This window comes from Tupaia chinensis, unplaced genomic scaffold, assembly GCF_000334495.1.
Source record: "Tupaia chinensis unplaced genomic scaffold, TupChi_1.0 Scaffold140548_1, whole genome shotgun sequence".
NCBI classification, from domain to species: Eukaryota; Metazoa; Chordata; class Mammalia; order Scandentia; family Tupaiidae; genus Tupaia; species Tupaia belangeri.
The window spans coordinates 1785514-1807448 of NW_006200423.1; the positions used below are offsets into that span (position 1 = coordinate 1785514).

The 21935-nt window shown below is 41.4% G+C and overlaps 1 protein-coding gene across 5 annotated transcripts in view; it reads right to left on the reverse strand.

Moving 5' to 3' along the window:
- The window catches only part of PSD3 (pleckstrin and Sec7 domain containing 3), a 521964-nt gene that overhangs the window by 17590 nt on the left and 482439 nt on the right, over window positions 1-21935 (reverse strand). For 4 of the 5 annotated variants that reach the window (XM_014593412.2, XM_006162809.3, XM_006162812.2 and 1 more), the window contains 3 exons: window positions 18731-18888; window positions 15135-15279; window positions 7683-7826 (listed from right to left, as the gene is read on the reverse strand). In XM_014593412.2, the coding sequence (XP_014448898.1) occupies window positions 7683-7826; window positions 15135-15279; window positions 18731-18888 (447 nt within the window). Of the gene's footprint in view, window positions 1-7307; window positions 7440-7682; window positions 7827-15134; window positions 15280-18730; window positions 18889-21935 lie in introns of those variants that run through there. The other variant, XM_014593413.2, reaches the window with a different exon arrangement.

A 21935-nucleotide genomic window follows, 5' to 3' on the forward strand; every position in this document is an offset into this window, starting at 1 on the left:
ACTATTAGACTTTTAGGGTAGGAAATCAAACCCTTGCCTCCCATATGGCTTCAAACCTACTGAGTAGCAGTGTTGAGTGCGCCTCCTGTGGCTGATTCCAAACATCCTCATCGTTTACCTGTGAGTTTGTACCCTTTGCTTCATATTTCTCTACACTCTGATGACCATCCTTCTCTCCTGTTATTTATGTTTGATGTTTTAGATTCCACGTGTGAGAACATGCAGTATTTATATTTCTATGTTTGACATACTAAGAATAATGTCTTCTCTATGTTGTTTCAAGTGACAGAATCTCCTTCCTTTTTAAGATTGAATAAAATTCAATTACATACACACACCACAATTTCTTTATCTGTCTATCAGTTGAGGGACACTTAGCTTGTTTCCATATCTTAGCTATTGTGATTAATGCTGCAATGAAAAATGGGAATGCAGCTCTCTCTTTGATATATTCATATTTTCCCCTTTGGACAGATACCTAGAAGTGGTACTGTTGCATCAAATAGTTTTGTACCAATTTATATTCCCTATAAAAAACATACAAAATTTCCTTCTCCACAGTCTCACCAACACTTATTTTTCATTTTTTTAACAACTGCCATTCTAATAGGTAAAAATTGATTTATAATTGTTTTAATTTGCATTTTCTTGATAAGTAATACTTTTTCCCCTTAACTGTTGGCTATTTGTATGTCTTCTTTTGAGAACTATCCATTCAAGTCTTTTGACAATTTTTAATAGTGCTATTTGTTTTGTTATTTATGAGGTCCTCATATATTCTGCATATTAACCCATATGGAACATAAGCACTGCACATATTTTCTCCCATTCCATGTGCTGTCTTTTTATTTTGCAGACTGTTTCTATTGCTGTACAAAACTTTTTATTTTAATGTAGTCCTACTTGTTAATTTTTGCTTTTTTTGACTGTGCTTTTGGTGTAATAGAAAAAAACAATCATTGCCAAGGCCAAAGTCATAGAGCCTTTCTCTAAATTTTCTTCTAGAAGTTTTATATATTCAGGTCTAATGTTTAAGTCTGTGATACATTTCAGGTTGATTATTGCATATGGTGTACAATAAAGATCCAGTTTCATTCTTTCCTGCACATGGTTATCTGGCTTCCCAATGCTTTTTATTGCAGAGACTTTCCTTTTCCCCATTGTGTATTCTTGGAATCTTCATTGAAGATCAGTTGAACATTGTGAGTTTATTTATGAGTTCTCTATTCTACCCCATTGGCCTATGTGTCTGTTTTTGCATCTATGTATCTGTTTTTGCTTTGATTACTGTAAGTTTCCAATATATTTTGAAAGAAGATAGTATGATGACCCCAGCTTTTTAATTTTGCTTAAGATTGTTCTACTTGGGGTATTTTTGGTTCTATATGAATTTTAGGATTGCTTTTTCTATGAGAAAAAATACATTAAGATTTTTTCTTAAAGTTTATTTCCTTCATATAAAGTAGACAGACACATACAACTTCAAAAGGGTCTTGCCACACCATGATCTCTCCCAGCCTTTCACCAGTCAAATCGTGAGCATACACTGTGTGTTTAAGTCAACCCAGGGCCCTTCCGTATGGCTCCAATACCATGCATCAAGTCCCCACTGCCTGCACTTCCACAGCTCAGCTGATGATGGGATTTTGATAAGGATTACACTGAATCTGTAGATCATCACTTCAGATTGTAATAACACCTTGACGATATTAATTCTTCCAATCCATGCATATGGGATAACTTTTAATTTATTTTTGCCATCCTTAATTGCTTTCATTAACATTAGTTCTAACAGTTTTTGTTTTTGCTTGAGTCTTTAGGGTTTTCAATAAATAAGGTCATGTCATCAACGCAGAGAGTATATTTAACTTCTTACTTTCCAGTTTGGATACTTTTCTTTGTTTTCCTTGCCTAAATGCTCTGCCTATAATGCCCAGTACTATGTTGACTACAAGTGGTGAGAGTGGGTATCTTTTCCTTGTAACTAATTTTAGGGGAAAGGTTTCAGTATGATAATTGTGGGCATGTGATAAATGGTCCTTATTGTGTGAGAGAACATTCCTTATATACCTAATTTATTGAGAAACTCTACCAGAAGAGGATGTTGATTTTTTTCAGGTCATTTTTCCTGCATCTATTAAGATGACTGTATGCTTTTGGTCCTGCATTTTATTAATGTGGTGTTTTATATTATTAATTTGCACATATTGATTTGATTCATCCTTGCATACCATGGACAAATCCCACATAATCATGGTACATGACCCTTATAATGTGCTTTTGAGTTTGGTTTACTAGTATTCTTTTTAGCGTTTGTACATCTATGCTTATTAAGAACTGGTTTGTAAGATTTTATTTTATTTTAATTTTTTTTAGAGGTTTTTGCTATAGGATATGTGTGCTTTCCAGAAAGACAGACAGAGACAGAGAGACAGAAAGTGAGAAATCATCCCCCAGGAGGGATGGCCATGCCGCAATCCTTTCTCCTCCATTCTCTTCTTGAAATCTTGGGCAGGCACACACACGTGCATGCCCCTGGCATGAGTTTAAGCCACCAGGTCCAGGACTTGAACCGTGGTTGACTACATGGGAGTCCAGCGACATAACCATTATGCCAACTGCTGGTCCCTGTAAGTTTCTTTTCTTATAGTGTCATTGTCTGTCTTTAATATCAAGTTAATGTTAGCCACACAAATGAGTTTGAAGAAGTTCTTGCCTTTTAAATTTTTTAAATAAGAGACTGAAAAGGATTGGTATTAATTCTTTAAGTGTTTTTTTGTAGACTTCAGCTGTAAAGCCATCAGGACTTGAGCTTTTCTTTGATGGAAGATTTTTTTACTAATTCAATCTCCTTACTCTCTATTGATCTGTTCAGATTTTTCTATTTCTTCATGAGTCAGTTTTGGCAGGTTGTATGTACCTGGAAATGTATTTATTTCTTCTAGGTTATTTAATTTGTTGGTATGCAATTCTTTATAGCAGTCTCTTATGATCTTTTCTATTTCTGTGGTGTCCGTTGTACTGATTGTACTTCTGATTTTATTTGAATCTTCTCTTTTTGCTTTGTGGTTAGTCTAGTTAAGAGTTTGTCAATTCTGTCTATCTTCTCAAAAAAACATGTTTAGTTTTATTGATTCTTTTTGTAAAAAAACGATTTATTTATTTAATTCCATGTGTTTTAATTTGATGTGTGTGTGTGAGAGAGAGAGAGAAAAAGAGAGAGAGAGGCAGGCAGGCAGGCAGGCAGGCAGGAAGAGAGAGAGAAGGAAAGGGAGAAAGCAAGCTGCCAAGTCCTGGATTCCAATCATAGTCACCTATGTGAGAATCCAGTGCCCTTAACCACCATGCCACCTGCTGAGCCAAGTTCCACTGATTCTTATAACTTTGCACTTAGTTTGACCTTTTCCTAGTTCTCTGAGGTGTCATGTGAGGTTGCCTGAGAGCTTTCTTTCTTCTGACATTTACTGCTATAAACTTCTCTCTTAGAATGGTTGTTATGCATCTCATGCTTTATGTTATGTTGCTTTTCCATTTGTGTTTGTCTCTGTATCTTATAAAATTTCAAGTTTGATTTTTTTTCTTGGTCAGGAGTATGTTGCTTGATTTTCACATATTTGTGAATTTTCATGTTCTAGGGTATTGACTTCTAGTTTCACACCATTGCGGTTGAAAGACACTTGTGATTTTAATCTTCCTAAATTTGTTAAGACTAGTTTGTAGTCTAACATATGATCTATCCTACAGAATGTTCCATTTTTACTTGAGAAGCATGTGTATCCTTCTATTGCTTCAGATGGAATGTTCTGCATATATCTATTAGATCCTCCCAACCTATGTATTTATCAGAATTTCTAATTATTTATTGCCACTCACAGTTAAGAGCATTTTTAAGGCATAGAAAGAACTGTGACTTTGGTTCACCAAGGAGAATTTTTTGTATTCAAAGCAACATTGAATATAAACAACTGAAATGAAGAAAGCTGGGAACACTCCTGGTGTTATTACTAAGGGCTTAATATTCCGCCAAAACAAAAGTGTTTTTCTTTAGCCAGACTTGTGAAAATTGCAAGACCTGATCTGAAGCCAACGGAGTCCCCCTGGTGGTTTTCTGTGGATAACCCAGGAGGATTCAGGCCCCCTTCTGAGTGCCCATTGGAGGGCTCCTGAGAAGTGAGCTCAGACAATGCTGTCTGACTGCACCTGCCTACTGCGTTTGTTTTCATGGGAGCCTGGGGCTATGTACAAGGAATTCAAGCTGGATTTTCTCCAATAATTTCATCCTCTAGTGTTATCTTTTGTACACAGTAATAAAATGTCATGAATTCACTCAATAAATATGTATCAGTCAATATTCTAGAAGCTGAGGACAGAGCTGTGAAGAAAGTCATACAAAATGACCAGTAATTCTCATAGTCCCTGTCCAGGAAGGAAGCTCAAAGAACGCTGCTGATAAAGCAAAGGATGCTGGGTGAAGAGCTCCACCAGCGCTCACAGGGGACAAGTCCTGAGGGCTGATGTCAGCAAAGTGGTGACAGATGCTTAGATGATACACTGCTTGGATTTTAAGTCAGCCCAAAACGATGGCTCAGTTAAACACACACACACACACACACACACACACACACAAGCACACAATTTTTTTTTTTTGAGAGGTTTTCACTATAGGGCGCGTGTGCTCGCCAGACAGACAGAAAGAGACATAGAGACAGAAAGTGAGAAATCACCCCCCAGAGGGGATGGTCACGCCGCAATCCCATCTCCTCCACTCTCCTCTTGGGATCTTGGGCGTGCACACACATGCTCCCGGCATGAGTTTTAAGCCACCGGGTCCGGGACGCGAACCGCGGTCGACCACGTGGGAGTCCAACGACATAGCCATTACGCTAACTGCTGGTTCCCAAAAGCACACAATATTCACATAGATCTTTCTAGATGGTGTCTGTGTGGTATGAAGTACCTTCTGTCTTCCTGAAGACACAGGTTAATGTAGCTGATGGCAAAGCCAACATCCTGCAGCATTAGCATAGGAGTCTGACTTTTAATGAGCCCAGGGTCCCTGAATGCCATCTGCACCTGCCTGAGGTGACAATCTGATGAAAGGAGGACTTAATCCCCGCAAAGCTTGGTCTAACTTCATATCAGGAAGTGAAAACGCTGTGCTCACTGGCTTGTTTTCAGAAAAGGGGCACCGCGACAGATCGCAAAGCAGGGAGTGTTTCTGGAGGTGACGACCTTCCCATGGTTTAGCAGCCACCCCCACCTCCGGGGCACAGGCTCCTCTCTCTCAGAGTCAATGACTCAACGCGGGCGCTGAGGCTGGACACGGGGGACTGAGGAGCTGGGAAATTTAATTAGAATGTGTGAAAGAAAATGGGGCCCATGGCTTGACACCACTCTGGAAGTGTGAAGGTTAATGATTGCTTTTTGAGAACTCCCATTTCCCAAGAATGAACACGACTGGGGAAAAATGGGTTGCTCGGTTTTTATTTTTTTATTGTTGTCGTGGTTTTCTTTTTAATATTTTCTTCAAGACTTTTGCTTGAGTCTTCTATGGCTTTTGCTGACAAGATTTTACCTGTGCCACAGGAAGGGTTTCTCTTGGGACAGTCATCTGCTCTGAGCAATGACTCACCTGACCTTGAGGAAGCAAGGTGCAGGCATTTGCAGCAGAAGTGCCACTTTTGAATCTAATGCCGCATTCGATAACAAGAAATTTTTTAACTCAGGAAGAGACTCTAGGCTTCTGTGAGATCCCATCCAACTGAAGGAGCAGGCCCAGAGCAGAGGCTGCATTCGAACATGCAGCCTCTACCCTCCAAGACGCCCAGTCCTGGGCAAGGGGAGGTGTTTTGGAACCCACTACAGACATAAAGACAGACTGAAATATTTGTGACACAACGACTAGGACAGCTCAGTCCCAGCCAGCAGATCTAGGGCAGGTTTTTCAGGAGGGCAATCTGGGCTGCACCTTGGAAGATGAGCAGGACTCTCAGAACTGAGGATGACAGAAAGATCGTCTGAGGCAGGAGAAAGGCGATGAACAGAGGCATCGGCATGTGTCTCGGAGGGGAGCAGAAGCCTGGTAGAGCCCACAGAGGCTGCTGTGGGAAAACTGATGTTGTGGGACGGAGTGGGTGCCAGGTACTCTCAGACTGAGGCCTCGGATTTGATTCGGAAGGTAAGTGGGTGGTGGGGGAGGCTTGGGTAAATCCAAGGTTGGCTATTGTCAGAGGACACCAGAAGCTGGGCTGAGCCTCAGAAAAAGATTGACATAAGGACACCGGATAAACTATAGGAAGGAGAGAAGCCAGGGTCACCTGCCAGGTTCAGCGGGACAGACGGCCAGGCCTCAAAGAGCACCGCCAGAACAATCGCCGTGGTGAGGTGGGGAGAGGGCGGCATACACAGGGCACTGGCCAGGCAGTGCGTGCCCAGAGGATGTAAAGTTTCAAGTCTGGAGGAAACAGGAGGGCGGGATGGAAATGAAGGAGAGGGAGGAAAAGAAAGCAAAGGAACTAGAGTTGGAGTCAGCAGAAAGGCTATCAATGGCTCTGTTCTTGGCTACCTGCTACCTGGCTCAAAAAAAAAAAAAAAAAAAAAGGACACTTAAAAAAAATTGCCAGAGGTGTGCATGAGGTGTGCATGAGGTGTGCATGCTCGCTGGAGAGACACAGAGAAGGGGAAAGTGGACAGCACCACTGTGGGCTGTGGGCAATCCCTTCCCCCCACTTCTCTCTCCTTTCAGGATTTCGGGCATGCTTTTCAAGCCGTCAGGCCCCAAACTCAAACACGGCAGTCAGCCATGTGGGATCCAGCGCCCATAACCAGCATGTCCCCGGCTGGCCCTCAGCAGAGAGTCAGAGGTCCACATAACTCAGCTGTGAACCCGGGAACACATTCCTGTCAACTTGCTTTTACACTCTCCACCTTTGCACACCCCGGCATGCGGTCTCCGCCATTCCTGTTAATAACACGCTCCCTATAGCACAGAGGTGCTCGACCTGGTCTATCCAGGCTTCCGAAGGACAGTGCGCACGACGAAGCAGAATGCACTGTGGTGCCCAGCGGCAGGCACGTGCAGGCAGCCGGACATCACCCAGGGCTCGGCTCCTTCACGGCCCTCTAAGTCAAACACCGTGGGGAGACACGGGGACACAGAAAGCAGCTGTCCCCGGCACATCCCTCTGCCGAACTTTACATCTCCTCACGGCAGGCACGTGGTATCCCACCCAGGCGGATCGTTTGTTTGAAAGGGCACAAACTGGCAAATCATTCTTTTTATTTCTTCAAAGTTTACTTACTTCTCCCTCGGAAGAGAAAGACAAGGACCCTGAGCAGGGTCTCACTCTGCAATCCTCCCCGCAGCCTTCCCGGGATCACGCCGGCACATACAGGTCGGCCCTGGAACCACGTTCAGATCTTCCACGTGGCCTCTGGCACTGCAGAGTATGTGGGATGGCCTTGTCACCGTGGCTGGGCCATGACAGTTACTCGCTGATGTCTGATTCACACGTAAATAGAATCACGAACGTGAGGAGCCACCATGACCTAAACCGTGCACGGAGTTCCCATGTGGGAGCCAGTGCCATGGCGTGCTTCCCACAGTTAATGTAACTGTGGAATGTTCTGCCTCACAGACAGTCGCGAGATGACTCAGTGATAAGCAGTTAGGTCCAACATACCTCAAACTCCAGATAGTGATCTTTCAGTTTGTATTCGTCTACGTCCTTGGCTTTCACTTTCTTGTCGGGAGGATATGAGCGATGTTCCGCCAGCTCCGTGGTGATCTGTTTTAGCTTGCTTTCGTGAGATTTCAGCTGCTCCTCCTGCAGGAAATTATTAAGAGATTTACTACCTGGAAAATACACCAACAAAAATGTGTAGAGTGCTCTAAAGAATCGTGTATGTAGTATGACTTTCATTCACTCCAACATTCGGTGTGCCCCTTGCTGCCATCTCCCCAACTTTCTGAGACCAGTGTTTGCATGTTCCTTTCCAGAGGGCCACCAAGCCAGTATCCCAGGCAGGCAGGTTGTCACAAGACCAGCACTCTCGAGTTCTTTCTCAGGAGTCACTGTCACAAAGTGGGACCAGGATTCTTAAGAGTTGCCTTGAAGGACAAGACCAGCAGAAGAGTTGGGGTCCCGGCCTGCGGGTGCACACAGCATTCCCCAGGTTCTGTCCCTCTGCCGGCTTCTTTGCCTACCACAATGAATGAAGGTCTAGAGCATCTTATTTTCCTCTCTAAAACAAGCAATACTGTCAAAATAATTCTCCCATAGCAGATAATATTCTGCAAAATGCAGCAATATCTGTTTTTTCCCTCCCAAATAACAGAGGTTCTTATTTTCTCCAACTTTATTGACCCAATGTAGTCATTCAGTTGAGAGGTACTTATTTAGAGATTATTGCATGAACAGCATGACCATATGCAATCCGCACTGATATACAGTTGACCCTATGTCAAAGGATTTCCATTGGATGGGCACCATTTCTATCACCTGAGCAAAAATAAGCTAACTAAAAAGATATGCTACTAAACTCTCTGGCAGAATGGGAGTGTTCTTGAGACAATGACATTGGAATTCTCCTGCATTCCTAAAATTGTATGACTGCTCACTATTCCACTTTCTCATGCAAATGATTCAAATTCTTTATTGTCAGTTTTGCATGTCTAGTAAGAAATAAGTGGATGAAGGCAAATGATGAGAAAGTGATTACACTAGGTGATCATATACTTTAACACCACTATAGTTTCAGAATATAAAAACTTTATTGTACTTTGAGGATAATTAAAAAGACTATCATATTATGAATAATTATGACTAATAAAGATTATATAACATCACTGTAAATTTTAAAAATATCCAGAGATTATAAGCCACATATAGTGTTTAGGGACTTTTGTGACAATGCACATCTTAAAAGCCAAACAGTAATAAAATTGCAAGTCTAAAGACATCAACATAGAAAAAAGCAATGATAAATAGAAAGCAGAGAACATGACTAAGTGGAAAAAATGACCAAGAGCAGGGATAGGAACATGTGAAATGAAAGAAAGAGAACAGTCATTCTTAAAGACCAGTGAGAGCAAAACAAAACAAAACACAACACTCAAAGAAGTCCCAGAAAAGTATGGAAGGGGGAGAAATCTACTTGAAATTTTAGAGAGAAAATTTATAGATGGCTAACGTACATCTCTAGACCTATTATTTGTGCACAGACAATGCTGAAAGTCAATGAAGAATGCTCAGGCAGTCTTATTTACCATTTATCATTCATCTACAATTTCCCTCTAAAAGACTATGGACTATGTATGGAAAAACTGAGTCCATTCAAAATTCCTATGTTGAAGTCCTAACCTACAGTGTAGCTGTACTTGAAGATGGAGCCGTCTGAGGAAGTAATTATAGCAGTGAAATGAAGTTGTTAAGGATATGGCCTTGATCTGATTAAAATCTGAAAATTAGCATCCTTATGAAAAAAGATGCCAGAGAGCTTGATCTTTGGGCATGTCTTCACCATAGAAAGGCCATGCGTGGACACAGCAAGATGATGGCCATCTACAGACCAAGAGGAGAGCCCTCCCCAAATACCAGTCCTGATGCAGCTTGACCTTGGACATCCATTCTCCAGAACTGTGAGCCTATGTATGTCTGCTGTTTAACCACCCATTCTATAGGACTGCCCATGGCAGTCTGAGCTAAGACTATATCAATAGGTTTTATTTCTTCAAAGTTGTTTACCTTGTATATTTACAGTAGTGAGTAAATTACTTAATAGAACTTTCCACAAAAGATGTTTAGTGACTAGATCACTTCAAAAAGTAAAAACATGATGCATTCTTTTTTTGTCAGTAAAATGTTTTAAATATACAAAAAGTCATATTGAATGATATATAAAAACACTCATGCACTAACACTTAGTTTAAGAAATAAAGTTTAATATGGACGTTGAATTCCCTATACATCTCTACTTATTGCATTCCTTCCTATACAAAAGTACATAACCATAAATACATAAGTATGAACTGTAGGTTTTATACTCTATATTTAAAAACTATTTATAGGCTTTCTTTTATAATTTTTTTTCATTCATCATATTTAGGTTGACAGCAGGGAATGACATTTATTGGGTCGTAGGGAAGGTCATGACACATTTTTTGCATAGAAAAAGAGTAAAATAGATCATGACTGATGACCAAATAGAAAAAAATGAATATTTTGAAAAGTATGTAGAAAAATGGGAACGAATGATGAGTTTTAGAGCAAAAAAACTTGAAATCCATGCATAGTTTTTTCACAATACACATTCAAATGAACTTTTTGAAGGCCCTTTATATTGGACGATAGCTGCTTATACATTTAGTATTGATGAAGTCTAAGTAAAAGGTGACAAAGTCTAAAGCGAAGAGCACGGATGGGATTATAGGTAAAGAGATGAGAGTGATGGGACTTTGTGACAGAAAGTGAAGGGCTGGGTGGGGTGGGAAGGGCAGGGCATGGTTCTTCCCAGGGAGGAAGCCACAAGAATGACTTCCTCGTCGAAAACCCTACAGCTCCAGATGGCACCCCATGCGTCTGGCCTTAAGCACTACTGTGTTCAGCCATGGGATAAAGTGAGGGCGAGGGTGGCTTCAAAACAAGAAGCAAGTTCAGGACTCTCCTGTGTTTCTGATCAGCATTTATTATAAGGCCTGGTCCCAAGTAGTATCTAGTATTTAGAGATAATCCATTGCTTCAACCTTTCACAAGAGAAAGGCTGAAATTCAGAGACGAAAACAAAAGGAAAACACTGTCACTATGTGCTGTTATCCAGTCTATGGCATCCAGTCTCAGAGAAACAGTGAAAGGCCCACAGGAAGGACTACCACAAGGTCTGATCTGAGCCACAACACCTGTGGGAGGTCATGGTGTGCTCTAGAAATACAGGCATTCCAGCCTGGGCTGGAGCTCAGCTCCTGGAGGGCATTTCATAAAAGTCCCAGATAATTCTTGTGCACATTATTATTCAAAGTGCCTACTCTGGTGGGTAGAAAGGGAAGTTCTGAATATACCCTCGAAGGGGCAACTATGGAATACTATGGAGAGCTATGCCAGAAGGAGAAACAAACCCTGAGTTTTCCAACTAGTCTTCCACCCCCAACAGAAGAAAAATGTGTTCTGGCAACACCACCGTGAAAAACAGCTAGCAAAAGTGACGACTCCTACACTGCAGAGCTGTTCTCTCTGCAGCAGGCAGTGCCGGCAATAATCAATTTTAATAATTAAGGCTAATACGTTTTGGATAGAAAACAAGAATAAATTAAATTAAAGCTCACAAATGACAGGGTGACGAACCTGTGTCTTAAAACACACCAAACAATCTTTTAATTGGATGTTGAGTTTTTCCCTAACAATGTTACTGCTGTGCACTTACCCTGTTACACGTGCATTTGGTAAAACGAAACTAGACAAGAGGCTCTGGCATTGGGGGAGTCATAGCCAGGCTGGGGTGTATGGAGGAAGAAAGATGGCTAATCTCATGGATTTAGAACTGCTGGACTGAAGCAGTGGTTCTCAACCGGAGGAGGTGGGTGGATTTTTTTCCCCAAGATTTATTTATTTAATTTTATTTATTATTATTATTTTTAAAAATTTGTCATAAGGTCCATGGCTTCACCAGCAAGACACAGACAGAAAGAGAGAGAGAGAGAAAGCGAGAAAGTAAGCCATCAGATCCCAGACTCAAACTGCAGTCAGACATGTGCAAGTCCAGCACCTTACCCACCAAGCCACCTGATGGCCCAAAGGGGTGGGTTTTGACCTTAGAGGACATTTAGCAGAGTCTGCAGGCATTCTGGGTTATTACAACTGTTGAGATGCTATTGGTGTCTAGTTGGAGTGTTGCTGAACAACCTACGATTCAACAGACAGCCTTCACGATAAAGAATCACCCAGCTGCAATGTCGCTAGTGCCTGGGCAGGGCATGCCTGGGCTAAAGCAAAGCCAGCCTGCGAAGGGCTGGAGAAACTGTGGGGGTCCAGCCATATACTGCAGCTTTGCTGGAGGAGTGCTGCAACCCCAGCAGACATCCCCCAAGAGTCTCTCTCTGATATGAAAGTTCCCCAGACACCTGTGCCTGGCTATGTGTGATCAGGCTCCTCACGCCCTCTTCCTAATTTTCCTCACATCTTTGATTTTACATATTTGTTTCCAAATTGTCCTGTTACTCTCAAAGGTAACATGCCTTTTTTTATTTATTATAAACAAATGTTATGACTGGGCAAAGAAAAATACTGAGCTAGAGACAGAAAAAAAATCTTAAAAACATTCTAGAATCATCTCAATTTTCAGATGGAAAAGTGGGGCCCACAAAAGCTCAGTGATTTATTCCCTTTGATTTCCTTCCAAAGGATTTGATTTCCTAAAACAACACGGTCATCTTGTCTTATGTGACACTGGAAGATGCTTCTTTTGGTTACTGCTTTCTCATATAAAATCTTGAATCTATTACTTTGATATTATGTATGGTTTGTTGTTTTTTTTTTTTTTTTTGGTGGAGAGATTTTTACTACAGGGCACATGTGCTTGCTGGAGGGAGAGAAAGAGACAAAGAGAGGGAAAGTGAGAAATCACCACCCCCCATGGAGGATGGCCATGCCACAATCCTTTCTCCATTTTCCTTTTGAGATTTTAGGCATGCATGCACATGCGCCTGGTGAGTTTCAAGCCACTAGGTCTGGAACTTGAACAGTGGTCAGCCATGAGGGAGTCTAGTGCCTTAACCACTACACCACCTGCTGGTCCCTTATGGGTGCATAAAAAAACATCAAAAAAAATTATTTTGTCTATTGTGGGTCCCAGTAGAAGACATGTTTAAAATGAGAGATTCTGTCTTGATAAAAGTGCTTCTTCACCTGTGCTCCGGAAAGACACGCAAACGAACACACCCATTTCTCGTGCCTGTGCCCACACATGACCAGAACAGCAAGGCCAAGTAACTAGCACTGTGCCTCCACAGGAGGGAAGCCACAGGTCTAGGAGTCGCTACTGCTCCAAGCCACCCCAGCTTCTGCAAGTGACATGCTTATTAATGTCCTTATTCTCTCCAGTTCAGCTCACCTTTGCCCACGATCTTTCAGAGACGTGACTGCAAGGAAGACCAATCTATTGAGAAGTGCTAACCACTGGAAGTCCACGGTGCGGTGAACAGATGAAACTCAATTTCTGAAGGTATTTTTGCTTCTCATTGTTCTATTTTTTCCCTCTACCTATATAACGTACTGTTCACGTGATCTGCTCTTCGCTGTCTATGTGGTACATTACTTACTTATACCGAGTACCCATGTTTAAAGCAAGAAAAATGGATTTGAGAGTTTGTATTTTACTTGGGTAGATGGCGAGATTAACCAACACAGTTTCTAGTCATCAGTAAGTCTTTCTTTCCCTTTAGAGCATTTATTACTATTTACAATTAAATGCTATCCTGTCCATAGGCAGAGCTGCCTTGCTAATAAACACACACACACACACACACACATACATATATATATATATATATATTCAAGTTTATGCATTAGTTCTTCTCTGGGGGAGAGATAGCACCCCAAACATGGTCCTGATACCATGAGCACCGCTAGCCTGAGGCAGCCCTGGGTCATTGGCACACACACGCCTGTTATTTGTGGGGAAGTCTCAGGTGTGAACCTGGGGTCTTCCCATGTGGGTCCAGCCTCACAGAGGGGTGTACTGTGCCACCGTCTGTCCTCTGTAAACGCTAATCTTAACAGAGTTTTTAGTAGTATATACAAAACAAAGTAACAGCAGTGCTTACACAGTAAGCATCTAACATATGCTAATAATAATTATGAATAGAAAAAGAATCTATCCTAAAACCGCGACTCCTCTCTCAGTACTAGTCATTGCTTTTTGTCACCGACAGCGAGACTGGTCACACGTCCTTCTGGGCTTCTACCCCCTCGCCAAAGAGCAACACGGTTTCTGGGCCTGTCACTCTACCACGCTTATTCTTGCCCAGGTTACCCAATGACCTCCTTGCCACTGACTATGCTGAAGTTTTTGTCTAAATTATATCTAACCTTTCCCCCCCTTTTTCTGTCTTCACAGTCTCCCTGTTTTGCATTTGTTTGGTTTATCTAAATTAAAAAAAAAAGTCTCCCAAGTGTGTTAGCAACAAGAAATCCATAAAGCATCAAAGTTGCTTCCCAAATCCTTGACCAGTCAATAGTCAGAGTACGTACGTGGACAGGTTTAAAACTGGCAAAACTGGCTCGTAGGCAGTGTCCTTAAAACAAAGTTTTAGGTAAGAAAAGGATCAAATCCGAGAGATTAATCTGAAAACAGGAGAGGAGTTTATGGATCTGGGACAGAGATCTGGTCTACGTCATCTTGATTAGCTCAGAAAATGCAAATGCTCCCTTCAGCTCTACCCTGGGCGAAGGGAAGGCCCTGACCCACTATGCTGTGAACACTGGACTCTTGCAGATATTTTTATGTCTGTAGACCAACTACAGCCTGGAATACAGCAAATGGCCGGCAGGGTGAATTAACGAATGAACGGAAAGCTTGTGGGGGCCAGGCCTGGTTATAATGTCATGGACCCCCAGGGAAAGGTCCTGGCTTTGTGTTCTGTGACCTCCCTGTGCACACCAGGTGTGTGAGTGCACGCCTGTGATCGGAGCTAGCTGACACTAGTGGTGGATTGTGGAGTGAACATCCTGTTAGGCTTGGCCCCTGCTCCATGGACTATATAGGTGGACAAACTTTGGAAAAAGAAAAGAAAGGCTTATAACCAAGCCAACGTGGCTACCTGACAATAGGGGGTCATTTAAAAACTATGAGCTGCTAGTAAAAAATAAAAAATTCCAGACAACTATGACTGGTTGAATAGCAAACAAATAGAAGGTTTAGAAATAAAATTAAAGATGTGTTCTACCAACCATAACCCAATTGCATAGCCTTCCCATACAAAGTGTGAGACCCAGTCTGGTGCATTTTGCCCTCTTTCTACAATACTCCCTTATGGACAAGCTCTCTCGGCAGTTCCCATAATATAAATATTCAAATATAAGTATTAATAGCATGATTTTACAGAGGACTCTCAAGGTCGAAGCACTCTCCAAATGACTTACCTGAGACAATTTTGTTGTTGTGGCAGGCAGGAGTGGGCGGCTAAACTTCTTCTGTGAGCCGATGGCTGCCGGGAATGGTGGTGCAGAAAACACAGCTGCCACACAGTTAATTTTGTTTATCCACCCTTGCATTTCCTCTGGACTCCTATGGGACACAGATATATGGAGGTTAAGCCCTCTCTCCCTCTCTCTCTCTCTCTCTCTCTCTCTCTCTCTCTCTTTTTAAGTGAGATTTTTGCTATAGGGTGTTCGCTGGAGAGACAGAAAGAGAGATACAGAAAGGGAGAAATCACCCCCAGTGGGGGTGGGGGAGATAGCTATGCCACAATCCTTTCTCCTTTATTCTTCTCTTGGAATTTTGGGCATGCAGACACACCCAGTGTGAGCTTGAGCTTCCGGGTCTGGGACTCAGACTGTGGTTGACTACATAGGAGTCCAGCAACGTAACCATTACACACCATCTGCTGGTCCCAGTGTTAAGCTATTTCTATATATAAGTGCATCATGCTGTGTCCATGTCTCATTACTAATTTAAAAGGGTAGAAAAAAATCATTTATTCCCCCTGGTACAATAAACTCCTGATGAAACTTCATTAGAGATTAACATTCTTAACAGCAATCACCGTGGTAGTAAAAGGCCCTGGAACCCCTGGTCATCAGTGTAAGACTGTGATTATCTCCCCAGGATAGGGAAGGAAATAAAAGAAATCACTTGACAATAAATATTTATTAAATCCCTAATTTCTGTCTGCTACTAGGCTAGGTCAAAATGAACTTAAAAATTAACTCACTTCTTTAAATCACATAATTCAACTTTAAATTCCAACCGAGGCTTACTTTGAGAGAGGACATGTAAAAGGCTATACCCACTTTGGAAAAGTTGGAAAACTTTCATCAAAAGTGCACTGTATACTTATCATACAACCTAACAACTCTACTCCTAAGTAGGTACCCAAGAGAAATGAAAACATACAGGTACACAAAGCTCGTCAAATCCATGTTCATAGCATCATCGTGTCTAACAGTCAGAGGTGGGGAAGGGTCCAGATGTCCACCACCTGGTCAGTGGATAAACAGAGCGTGGACTATCCACGTGCGGGCCCGTATGAAGCAATAACGGACTAAAGGACCGAGACATACCACAGCGTGGATGAACCTCCAAAGCTTTATGCCACACGTGTCCTGTGATTCCATTATGGCAAACATCCGACCAACGCAAATGAGGCAGAAAGGAGGCCAGTGGGTGCCGGGCACTGGAAGGACAGTAGAGTGACTGCAAGATGGGCCCGAGAGTGAAGGATTCCAAAGCTGGGCTGTGGTGATGGCTGAGCCATTTTGTAAAGTTGCTAGTGGGAACTCTTATGTAAAGTATATACCTACAATAAGGTTGTTAAAAAAAAATCCACCAGAAAGAAGGTAAAATCATCTGATGTCATATTTATTTGTGCCATTGTATCAGAAAGCTCAGCACTGGGGTCAGCAGGTGGTGTGTGGTTAAGGCGCTGGACACTCCCACATGGCTAACCACGGTTCGAGTCCTGGACCTGGTGGCTTCCTTTCTCACTTTCCCTCTCTCTCTCTCTCTGTGTTTCTCTCTGGTCAAATTAAAATAAACAGATGAATAAATAAAATAAAATAGACATCAAAAAAAGAGAAAGCTCAGCACTGACTACACTTCCAAGATATTTGTGAATTCATAAATGAATGGTAGACTCATGAACCAGGATAGATTATCTACCAGGTACATGATCAACAGATAGAAAGCAGTAAAAATGTCAGCCAAACCAAAAATCATTTCCTTCTCCTATGACCCTGAGAAAACCACACTCACCTGAGCCCACACCAGAACTTTCCACTCCTCACTGACTCCACCTGCCCCAGTCTCATCTCACTGGCTCCCTTATTTCAAATGATTGATGTTCTCATAGATTCTCCCTAAAATAATGTTTATCTCTTTTATTGTTACATCTGATATTTTAGAGTTTTAAAACAATTTAAGACTAGAATAATTCAAAAGACAGTTCACGCCCAGTATCTGCAAGGACGCACCTGGCTACAGACGCCCCTGTGGTGTGAACTGTCTCATTTCCACTCAAAAACCCTTGTGGACCTCGAGTCCTTATAACTTCTTCCTCACTCACTGTCAGCAATTTACACCATCAAGAGTTCAATATCCACAGATGACCTGCTCTTGTTCCTGTTCCTCATGCCGTGATCTTGGGTTGCTCTGACCAACACACACGCGGATGCCCGTGTTCACTACTTAGCTGTAAAATTTGAATCCCTGTGCCACCTGGGGTCAGCTGACCGTGCTCTACCGAGTGATGCGGAGTCACGCTGGAGCTGTGAGTGATTAACACTATCTACTGCAGCCCCTGTTGCTATGTGTGACCCTATGAAACTCTGTTCTAAAGACTCAGTTCTAGGGCCAGCAGTTAGCGTAATGGCTATGTCACTGAACTCCCATGTAGTCGACCGTGGTTCGAGTCCTGGACCCAGTGGCTTAAACTCATGCCTGGTGTGTTCATGTATGCCCAAGATCCCAAGAGGAGAATGGAGGAGAAGGGATTGTGGCGTGGTCATCTCTCCTGGGGGGTGATCTCTCACTTTCTATCTCTCTGTCTCTCTCTGTCTGTCTGGTGAGCGCACGTGCCCTATAGCAAAAACCTCTCCAAAAAAAAAAAAAAAAGACTCAGTTCTGAAAGCCCAGTTTCTCACTCACACACCAGAGATGTCCATGTGAAAGGCTCAACCTCTAATTCCAGTCTGTCACTGGGCACTTTCCTTAAACTGCAGATCCACCCTGCATCACTGCATACAGTATGAGTTTATCTTTTCCAGTAGTATAGTATCGGCCTAGTAGGGGCCAGCAGGTGGCGTGGTGGTTAAGTGCACTGGACTCCCACAAGGCTGACTATGATTCAAGTCCTGGACCTGGTGGCTTGCTTTCTCACTTTCTCTTTCTCTGTCTCTGTTTCTCTCTGGTCAAATTAAAATAAGAAAAATGATGATGAATAAAATTAAATAATTCTTTTTAAAAAATTGGCCTAGTAGAGTTCAGAAGAAAAGAGAAATGGAAGAATAATGAAAATTTACATTTACTGAAAAGTTTTTATGTGCCAGGCATGGTGTGTGGCATTTTACACTGACTGCATTTAATCCTTACGCAGACCTGAGAAATAAACATTATTAACCTACACTAGGGATAAACCAAGGCTCAAAGAAGTTAAATTGTGTGGTAGGAGAAAAAGTGAGGAGGTGGCAATTTAAATCCCTGTCTATTCTACTCATTTTTGTGCTAGAGCTTGTCTACCAAGCCCTCACAATTAATGAGAGGACACTGAGTTCTAGAGATGGCAAGACATGGACTAAAGGTCACAGGGCTACTTTGTAATGGATGAAAACTGAGCCCTGGGTTTCGGTTTTTCATCCTAATTGTTTTAGGTAGGTGTCTCTCCATTGTAACCGGTTCACGGCTGAGTCTGACACAAAGCTTTTCCCATGCAGAGCCCGATTCTATTCCTTGGTATAAAGTGGTGCTAACCAAACTGAAGAACTGCAACAAGTAAAAACCAAACCAAACCAATAAAACGTACTGGGCTTGAAAAAGCAAGACCCTCCAGTCGGCGGTTTTCAGTTTGAACACGTTCGGCTTCTTCTCATAGTCCGTGGCCTTCGACGCCAGGGCGTGGTGCACACTCACTGCGTTTTTCAGGTCCTCTTCAGACAAGGCTTTTTCTGGCTTGTATTCATCCTACGGACACAGAGGAAGGAAACAAGGACAAGGTCACGACCAGAGTTGGACTTCTCTTTCTAAAACCTAAAAGACAAAAATTTAGAAGCCATGAAAGTGCATGTAATGAGTGGAATGAATGGGGAGTAAACACAACTCTGCAATTTCATAAAAGATAAAAAACATCACACTATTTAAAAAAAAATTGCTGAGAATAAGAAATGGCACATACCTAAGAGGCGTGTTTACAAAAGCTGATAGATAAGAATTAAATAGCTAAGGAAGGCTGACGATAGAAATATCTACCCCACACAGATTTCACAGTGATTCTAAGGCCCATCCGTTAGTGTGACTTGGTTTTAGGATTAAGTGGACAACGTAAGTTTGCGGGTAGCCATTGAAATCATGCCGATGGAAAATGCCGCTGTGTTCTCTGCTCTAAAGACTATATTCTACTACTTTCTTTTTAGACTAATATTACAAAAAGGCATAAATAGTAAAATAAAATCATGTCTCTACCTCTTCTGCTGAAAGAAAAATTGAAAATTTAATGATTAGGAGAAGGCTCAGCTATTGATATTATCATACATTTTAAAAATAGGTAAAATTACATAAAAGGAGGTGGCATATATGCATATATATACATATTATACATTATATATATATATATATATATATACACACACACACACACATATATGTATATACACATACACACACACACAATAGATGTATGTATCTTTCAACATGGATTACACAATTCATAGAGTTCACAAAGATTTTCTGTATGGCATCCCTTCCAACATAACTCCTCCCCTCTTAAAAAAAACCCAACTAGTAGGAAAATAAGTCAAATTTAAAGTAAGTTTGATTCTATTATTTCTGGTAGTTTTTAGGTTCACTAGTATAAAAAAGGCCTAAAGCCAACGTAAATACGAAGGAGTCTTCAAACAGTTCAAGGAGAATGAGTATTATGAAAACACGATGCAGGGATTTCAATGATATCTTCATACCAGAACAAACTTGTACTTTAATTCCATTTTTATACGACCTTTGTGAAGCCCTCTTACCTACTACCATTGTATTGACATTTTGCTACAAACTTATAGCAGATGTTTTCTAAAGTTGAAAACTTCCTTTTTACCCTCCCATATTTTATCAGAAAGAAGACACAGTGCTAAATAAACTTCCATTTTGCCTGTAAAGAAAACACATACGTAGACACACGTGCATGCACACACCACCTTGTTGTTGTTTATTTTGCCAGAGGGTGCGTATGACTGCTAGAGAGAGACAGAGACTGAGAGAAGGGAAGTGAGAAAGCCCCGTCATGGGGCATGGTCACACTGCAAGCCTTTCTCCTCCATTTCCTCCCTCCTTTTGGGATTTTGGGCAGGCACACGCATGTACCCAGTGTGATTTTTCAAGCCACTGGGTCTGAGACTTGAACTGCACAGTTGGCCATCCAGGATCTTAACCTGGTTTTAACCACCAGGCCATGGGCTGACCTTCTAATTAGTAATAAAAGCTTAAAGGATGTTATTGTCTTCTTCTTACAGTCTGGTTTTACACATTTTCAGAAAAAAACGAAAACAAAAACAATTATAATCCCCTATACTTGCCCTCACTGCCATCTATCCCCTTCACAAATCAAGTCAAATGAACTAACGCTATCCATTTCTATCAGAGTCCAAAATAAGAAGCAAGCTGTTGATCTTTAAGGATCACTCTTGCTAATAGTGCTGGCAGGTAAAATTTTTCCTCTCAAATATGTACTAAATACCAGTAGTGATAAAAAGACTCTCCAATGTTATATAAATGCCCAAATCTCTACCTTTGGTATTACAATAACAACTCTTATTAAACCTCAAAGGTTAGGAACTGCTGTTGACCATGATGTTTGCCTAGAGAGATATGATAAATAAAGAAGAAGTAAACAGAAAAATTAAAATAAAAAAGACTTATATATGTCTATGTTCTGTAATTCAAATTAATTCATAAAACTATAATCTAGTTATGTTTTGATGTCTTTATTGTCATTTATTTTGGAAAACTTATTTATTAATTCCTGATTTGGGAGAGAGAGGGAGGGAGGAGATGAAAGAAGAAAGGCAGAGTGAGACAGCACCCCTACCAGGGGGTTAAGACCCTATGCCATGAGGCACCCCTAGTCTTAGCCATCCTGAAGCACCAGCACGTGCGTGAATGCTTGGCATACTCAGGAAGTCCCAAGATGCAAACCCTCTCTCTAAAGCAAATAGCTTCACCTTGTATTCCGTACGGTCAAACTTTCTACCTACAAACCCTGTAAACACCTACATTTTGTGACTACCTTCATCTTCTTTCCTCAGATAACAGTAGAATCCTGCACTCTCAGATCCATCTCCAGGACCTGTTTCAAGAATCTAGTGTCATTGATTATCTTTCTTCTATATAGTAAACCATTCTATATCTACTGGCTTCTCCCCTGCAGCCTGTAAGTATACATTCTGAATTCCTACTGGAAGTGAAGCTCTAATCCCTCCAAAAATGAGCAAAACCCAGGATATGGTGGAAACATGAGAGTTGCCAATTGGATAGAGAAAAATGACTTCATCCTGCAAAGTTCATTCTGACATCTTTATCTTTCACTACTTCAAATAGAAGAGGGTGTTAAAATGATGGACTAATAAGGAAGAAATAAGAGAGAAATTATCCTAATCAAACCATTTCAAACCTAAGACTGTTTACTGTGCAAACTACTGTGAGACAGCAAGATAAAGCCAATCATGAAATTTTCTATAAGAAAAGAAAATGCTCCATGATATTTAATTACTATCCATTTTCTCAAACAAATGAAGGGTGAAAATGATGCCTAAAAACATGTTATTGTCCCTTGAGTTCTTGCAATCTGCATCTTTTCATCTAGTACGATTCACGAGAGTACTCTACCATCCTAGTAAGTGCCAGGAATGGGTTTTCAAGACATTTTTTATTTTAAATTAATTTAAAGCATGAAATAGAGTTTTCTTTTTTTCTTCAGAAGCTTGTAAATTAAATGTCTCGTGAAGCTAAATCATAATACACTA